At 46.3% G+C, this 7,500-nt stretch overlaps 1 protein-coding gene across 1 annotated transcript in view; it reads right to left on the bottom strand.

Moving 5' to 3' along the window:
• fryb (furry homolog b (Drosophila)) overlaps window positions 1-7,500 on the bottom strand; it is a 92,969-nt gene that overhangs the window by 63,739 nt on the left and 21,730 nt on the right. The window contains exons 2-6 of the mRNA XM_056284202.1: window positions 6,913-7,106; window positions 2,103-2,156; window positions 1,257-1,396; window positions 487-577; window positions 129-208 (exon numbers count right to left, since the gene is read on the bottom strand). Of these exons, the coding sequence (XP_056140177.1) occupies window positions 129-208; window positions 487-577; window positions 1,257-1,396; window positions 2,103-2,156; window positions 6,913-7,106 (559 nt within the window). The remainder of the gene's footprint in view (window positions 1-128; window positions 209-486; window positions 578-1,256; window positions 1,397-2,102; window positions 2,157-6,912; window positions 7,107-7,500) is intronic.

Genomic DNA, 7,500 nt, shown 5'->3' with positions numbered 1-7,500 from the left:
ATGTGCATGGATACTTTTCAACGTGCCACAAAGCAGGTCAAGGAAAAGTCCAGGATATAACGGCTGATACCAGATTTAATCGAACCGTTCAGATAAATGATCTGTGTGTTCTACTTCCTCCTCCTTACCCCTCTTTATATTTGAAGTGCTTGAAGGCCAAGTTAATAACTTCCTGGATGAGTCCGTCTAGGAGAGGGTGGAGGGGGATCTGGATTAAAAGAGAAATGCGGCAGGGTGATTACACATTGAAGACAAAACGTAAGAGACAGTGTCTTCTCTCCAGAGATACACATGTGCAGCTTTCTTCAACTGTGGTCAGAAACCTGAGTGCTAGGAAACAACGCTAGCTCCTGTAAGCCCACCGGGGTAAAACAGTATACACAGAATAAATGAGCGCTGGTTTTGTTCTGACTACAGTGGCTGAAGAGACAAATGTTGTCAAATGAGAAAAAACCTACTTTAATGAGATGAAGTATCCACAGTTACCTGCTTTAGAACTTCTATGAGCACGAGGGAGAAGATGAAGTCTATGGCCAGATCTCTCCGCTCCAGTAAGTAGTCCTTCTGCTGCTCATCACTGAGACAAAGGTAGGCAGAGAGATAGAAAGAAAGATAGATTGATAGATAAGTACACAGACAGACAGATAGAAAAGAAAGTATTAGTGTAATGACCACGGATAACTAGATTCGCTAGCCCTTGGCTAACAGGTCAGACCCTTTAGTTGACTGGTTAGTGCAGTCGCCCGAGGTGCGGACAACCCGGGTTCGCGTCCCAGCTGCAGCGGTTCCTGGCTGTCCTCTGAATTCGCTACATTGGTGTCAGAAGGGGGATGGTGAGACCGTGAGGCCATCAGAAGCGCGTGCGCCCAGAGGTGTGAGGGAGCTGGTATGCTGAAGCTTCCCTGAAGGAGCAGGGTAGTGTAACGACCACGAATGACTTGACTCGCTAGCCCTTGGCTAACGGGTTGGACCCTTTAGTTGACTGGTTAGCGCAATCGCCCTTGATGTGGGCGACCTGGGTTCGCTTCCCAGCTGCCCCCTGAATTCGCTACATCACATACATATATATACATACAAGCTATATACATATATAGAAGAAAGTAGACAAGAAGAGATACACAGTACTTCCTGTATTGTATTTTTGAGATATATGTTATATTCCCATGTAGAGATAATATATTTTTGAGATATATGTTATATTCCCATATAGAGACACAGGCTTCATCAGAGTCGTTGTTTTGCGTATGTTCTCTCACCTCTTGGACTTGGTGTTGGCTCTGGGTCTGTACTCATGGGATTCATCCTCCAGGCCGTTCTGCCTCTTGTACCAGTCAAACAGAGTCCTCAGGATGGACGGCAGACAGTATTCAGCCAGAGAGCTCATAGTGCTGATCAGCTACACAGGGATTAAGAGAAGAAGACAGGTTCCCTAACTGCTATGGTAATTATTAGTGTGACACTTTGGCGTATCAGAGTAGAACATTTTTGCTGGAGCTCGGAAGGATTCAGAGTCTTTCTCGGCCGGGCAGATTGAGGAGAGGACAGGACAGGGACCTCCCCGATTCAATATCATCAAAATTCTGAGATGGTGGTTTGATATTGTAATTTTTTTGTGATTTTTGTTCACCTTTTCTCACACTGGACCACAGAAAACAGATCAATGGGCCTTTGTTAATTTATGGTTTATTTTTCTTTCTTTTCTTCTTGTGCTTGTTCCTGACACACTCACATCTGGGACTCTGGGCTCAAGTGTTTTATTGCATTCGGGGAGGAAATTGCCAGTGTGTAGACACAGGGAAACAAGTTTCGAATTAAGTCAAAAAGAACATTTCTTAGTTCAAATGAAGACTTGGTATTAATTATGGAGTCACCATGGTGATTTCTTACATTTTCTTTCCCCCATCCCTAGGGCAGATGTGTGTCTTCATGAAAGTTTGAACCCATGTCCATTTAAAGCCATGACAGCCCTAAATTATCATTAAGCTGCCCACCCAAAAAAAAAGCCTTAAACTAACTATGATTGGATTAATCGTCTATTGTTTAGGGAAGAAGAATTAACATTCAGGGGATGGGAATGACATGTGCATGTCAGGTGCACGTACCTGGTCGAACTGAAGGTCCTCTCCTCTCTGTAGGGATTTATTCAAAGGCTTCTCCTATGAGATGAGAGTGGACAGGAAGGAAATCAATATAAATAAAAGCCTAAAACCCCGGAGACCCAAATTGTCCCGTTTCTATTACCCCGAAAGTGACAGCCCCCTATATTATAACAAGGTTAGATCATCCATCATCATCAGCGGTCACTCAAAGCGAGTATGACTGTCCTTTCCCTTGGGTTGTCTACTTGTGGGTTTTCAGACGGCTGTAGAGGCCGAGCCGCAATCCACATACTTTGGTGCAGTGTGGGCAGGGGAAGGTGGTGGTGGTTGAGTTTTTTTCTCTCTCTCCTTTTGGTGCTGTCGCTTTTTCTCTGCGGCACAGTGGATTTCCATTTCATGACGTGCAGCTGCTTCCTGCACAGATTTCTTCCAGGAGAGTCTATCCAGTGCAATGTGTTCCCAGTTGCTCGCTGGGATGTTGAATTTCTTCACACTGGTCTTGGTATTATTGTCCTTGAAACGTTTCTTTTGCCCGCCAGGAGCTCGCTGACCTTCCTTCAGCTGGGACGACAGGATCTGTTTGGGGAGATGAGTGTTGGACATGCAGATGACATGGCCTGTCCATCGGAGTTGGTGCTTTATTATTGTGGTGGTGATGATGCTATTCGTGTTGGCTTCTTCCAGAACGCTGACGTTGGTGTGTCTGTCCTTCCAGCTGAGCCACAGGATCTTTGGTGGTATTGTTCCAGGGCTCCGAGGTGCCTCCTATAGGTGGTCCATGACTCTGCTCCACACAGCAGGGTGGGGAGGACAACAGCTCTGTAGACCAGGAGTTTTGCTTGGGCCTTTAGGTTTCGCTCTTCAAAGACTCTTTTCCTCTTTAGAGGTTAGGTATATGTACACAACGCAAACCAAACAGCCACAATAAATTATTTCTATTCATTCCCATCTAGTTACTTCAGTCCTATAAAAACAAACCCTTGCATTTGAATTGTTTCAAGCTGGTCTAACACATGTGGTTGTTAAATGACCTGGGTAATCTTTGACCTGTCACAGTTAGCTAGGTTCTAAATGGTATGCCGTCCAGCCTTGTCCTGGCCACCCTACGTTATGCTGGTCACTGCTGGTCATTATGGAAGTCAGCAATGGTCACTGCACGGCTTCTCCCTGCCCCCTCCTCTGCCACAACAACACCCTATTCATATTTAGTGAGTCACACAAAATAATAATAATGGTGACCCAGATCACAAATTCACTTGGGTCACGGAGAGGCGTTTTTTTTTTTTTTAGAAAGGAGATGGCCACGCAGCACACCCTCAGCGTAATTTGCTCTTCATTAGGACAGTGGGGAAATGGAGAGAGAAACAGAATGGAGGAGACTTAGGAGGAAAAGCTCAGAGAAATCTGGAGGCTGCATCCAGAAAGATACCCGATACACCCAACAGCCATCACATGTGAGAGCTGTGGCATCCAAAGTGGTGAAGGGTTCATTTTGTTGGAGTGGATCCAAAACAGGCCGTCACTTGAGCCAGGACTTAGCTTGGGGTGTGCACAGCTAACAGGGTTAGCCAGCTAATCAGCTTGATATTCATGATGAATAAATAAACAATTAACCAGCAAATTTCTTTAATACTATTTCTCTTGATTTTATGGTGTAAATGGGTACAAAAATATAATAAATTGAACACAGTAAGTTAACGTGCTATCTAGTGCCTATGTTAGTATTTGGAAATGTTTAATAACTTTCTGAAATTGAGTGTTCTGTTAACAAGTGCTTTTTAAATTTGCGGGGGTCAGGTCATGTGAGGAATCAGGGATCAGGGACAATTTATTGTCATTTCTTTCACGTACTTGCGTACACAAAAGAAAATAAAATTCCGTTTCCCCCAGACCACAGCAGTGCGACACAAAAGACAAAAACACACATCCCAAATTTCCCCAAAAGCGATGCCACCAAAATTATACAAAAACAGAGAGAACAAAGCAAAAAAACAAAACGAAACAAAAACAAAACACAAACAGTTAACAACACAGTCCACAGTCCACTCAGTGCAACACAGTCCAAAAATTCTCCTGTCCAGAGAGCGAACACCAACCAGGATGACTGTTGGAACTGCCGGTCTGCATGGGCTAGCAGTTAGCTTAGCCTGCCCCGCTTCCGCATCCTGTCAGACCACACTCTGTGTTTCCTCTTTGGGCGCAGCTCCGGCAGCGCCGTGGTCCCTGGGCCCACCAGACCTGGCTCCCCCAGCCGATCCACCGCCAGCTGCCCCAGCCAGACATCTCCGACACACCTCCCCACACTCCACACGACAACAGTAAAACACAGTCAACGCTAGGCGAGGCCGCCGCCAGACTGCCCTCGATGTTACCGGAACTGCTGGTCTGCATGGGCTAGCAGTTAGCTTAGCCTGCCCTGCTTCCACATCCTGTCAGACTGCCCTTGGTGTTACCTCTTCGGGCACAGGTCCAATCAGGGCCGTGGTCCCTGGGCCCACAGGACACAGCAGACCAAGCTCCCCCAGCCGATCCAGTGCCAGCTCTCCCAGCCATCAAACGAAGACAAAACAAACCCAGACGCAGACGCAGATGTGGACAAAGATGGTACTGGGTGAGACCGCCGCAAACGTAAGTTCGTGTCGCCATCTTCCCACACCGGAAGCAGAACACACCTTAGTTTTTATCGTTGAGCCTTAGACTTACGAAAAAAAAACAAAAAACAAAAAAACAAAAAAAACATAGCCAACTGGTTCTTAACCGGTTATTGCAGATGGTTAGTCTGCCCCTAAAGTAGCCATCACTCCCATCCCTATGGGAAAGCAAGGCAGCCCTGTTGGGGTTGACTGTATGAGGCTGTGACAGAGCACCACACAACAACAGGCCGTCTGCTGGAGTGAGATGACAAAAGAGGAAGCTAACTCCTTACAAACCACCACTCCTGCATGAAGCACCGTGCCTCATAATGACTGGATCCTCAGGCCTGCTAATACAGTATGTAAAATAGGGCTTACAAATTTAGTAGGCCTATTCTAAATCAGGTTAAATTATAAATAACCCCAGATGTCAGCGGCCATGTTTAAATAAAGTAGCAGGATGAGAAGCTTGCCGAGAGTGTTGCTTTGATTCTAACGGATACCGCATCCAGCCGGTCCACTGAGCAACACCGTGTTCACACAGCCGTCCATTTGATCCACAAGCAGGGATGGCTACCAGTAAGAGTTTAAGGGTACTACTCCTCTTACTGATACTGCTTATTGATCTGGGTCTTTTTGTTATTTAAGAGAAAAATCAAATAAGGACATTGCTTTATTTTCTCATGTGTGGAATGTTATTTTTCATCATTAACTCATGTTTGTATAATTTAGTTGACTCCGTGTGGGCACTAGGCTGCTAGCATACAGGACATACCTGAGGTGAAAGGACCAACGAGAGAAACTACGAGCTAGGCAGTCGAAAACTGCATTTGTCCACCTGTATTTGATGGACTTAAACTGGATGTTTCGTGTGTCTGGATTGGGAGTAGTGAACATGCACCATAGATAAATAAATATGTTAATCTTATTGCAAATTACGAAAGGTGCAGGATAACTTTCATGTAGCCCAAATATTTTCTTAATTTCTCTAATACCGACAGCAGAACTGTTAACACTACCATCTTTAATAATTTAGCACCGGTGCCTATTTGATACCGGGTTTCGGTACCCATCCCGATCTACAAGTCCCTTGCTCATTTGCTATGCGGTAGCTGAGCTGGCTGATCGACGTGACGGGAGTGACTGGTTTTACTGCCTAAAAAAAGTTGACTCTCTTTTAACCTATGGCAGGCGTTGCCCATAAACAGCCAGTCAGATTTGCGGTTCTTCTCAGTTCGTTTCTGAAGTGACAAGAGTTCCACGTTGTGTTTGCAGTGACCAAGATGCAGAAGGCGATCTCCGCCATCCAAAGCTTCCCCATGCTTTATAACTTTCACTCTAAAGCACCATGCTCTACTGCTACTTTTGGCTGCTCCCGTTAGGGGTCGCCACGGCGGATCATCCATTTCCATCTCTTCCTGTCCTCTGCATCTTCCCCTGTCCCACCAGCCACCTGCATGTCCACATGTTACTTATGAGTACCATGATAAAGGTCTGAAAAACAATGCCTGGAGAAATGTTCCGCTGTAGTTGCCGTTGATGGTAAGTGATAACTTTGGAAGTTTTGCAGTGATATTTATTTGTACTATTATTATTATTATTAAGAAAAACATAGGCACATTTACACTTCTTTTCTTTTTTGGATTTCCCCCCCTTTTTTCTCCCCAATTGTACTTTGCCAATTACCCCACTCTTCCGAGCCGTCGCGGTTGCTGCACCACCCCCTCTGCCGATCCAGGGAGGGCTGCAGACTACCACATGCCTCCTCCGATACATGTGGAGTCGACAGGCGCTTCTTTTCACCTGACAGTGAGGAGTTTCACCAGAGGGACGTAGCGCGTGGGACGATCACGCTATTCCCCCTACCCCCCGAACAGATGCCCCGACCGACCAGAGGAGGCGCTAGTGAAGTGACCAGGACACATACCCACATTAGGCTTAACACCCGCAGACATGGCCAATTGGGTCTGTAGGTATGCCCGACCAAGCAAGGGGTAACACGGGGATTCGAACTGGCGATCCCCGTGTTGGTAGGCAACGGAATAGACTGCTACACTACCTGGATGCCCACATTTACACTTATAAAGTAAGTATTATTTACACTTATGTCACAAATGTTCACCCCCTACTGACAGAAAAGAGTTTCACATCAAATCACAGACACGGTGCACAACACTCACCAGTGGTTCGGCCATGATGATGCGGATCTTGCGTTCGGAGAGCGAGGTGAAGTTGGCGAACAGGCTCTTGAGGACGAACTCGCCCGGCTTGCTCTCGGGGTCCACGTTGACAGGCGCCATGATGACAGGACCCTTCCTCTCACCCAAGGTTGTAATGACTGGCGGCAGGGGCGGCTTCAGTCCCACCGGAGAGGCTGCAAACAGTCAGGACACGCCAGTCAACCAAAGTATCAAAAACGTTTTTTGTTTTGTCTAATTAATTAATTGCTCTGATGTGTGAGTCCAATACAATGCCAGAGTTTGCGGTTAGAACCCAAAGTTTGGCCAGGGTACAGTTAAGCATCCTGGCACATACAGACATGCAAACATACGTACATCTCCACACAGGAGCCCAGGGTGGGACTTGATTTCAGGATGCAACTAATTTTTCTTAACAACTAACGGTTCTTGGAAAACTGGAACCAGTTCCAAGTCAGAACTGAATCTCCACACCCAATTGCACTGATGTCATCATCCAGGAGGCACGGCACTATGATCACTATCTGACGGAGTGGAGAGCAGATGTGGAGGCTAACAGACAGGGGGATG

Source organism: Lampris incognitus, chromosome 8 (assembly GCF_029633865.1).
Source record: "Lampris incognitus isolate fLamInc1 chromosome 8, fLamInc1.hap2, whole genome shotgun sequence".
Classification (NCBI taxonomy): domain Eukaryota; kingdom Metazoa; phylum Chordata; class Actinopteri; order Lampriformes; family Lampridae; genus Lampris; species Lampris incognitus.
This window is presented reverse-complemented; position numbering and strand designations above follow the sequence as displayed.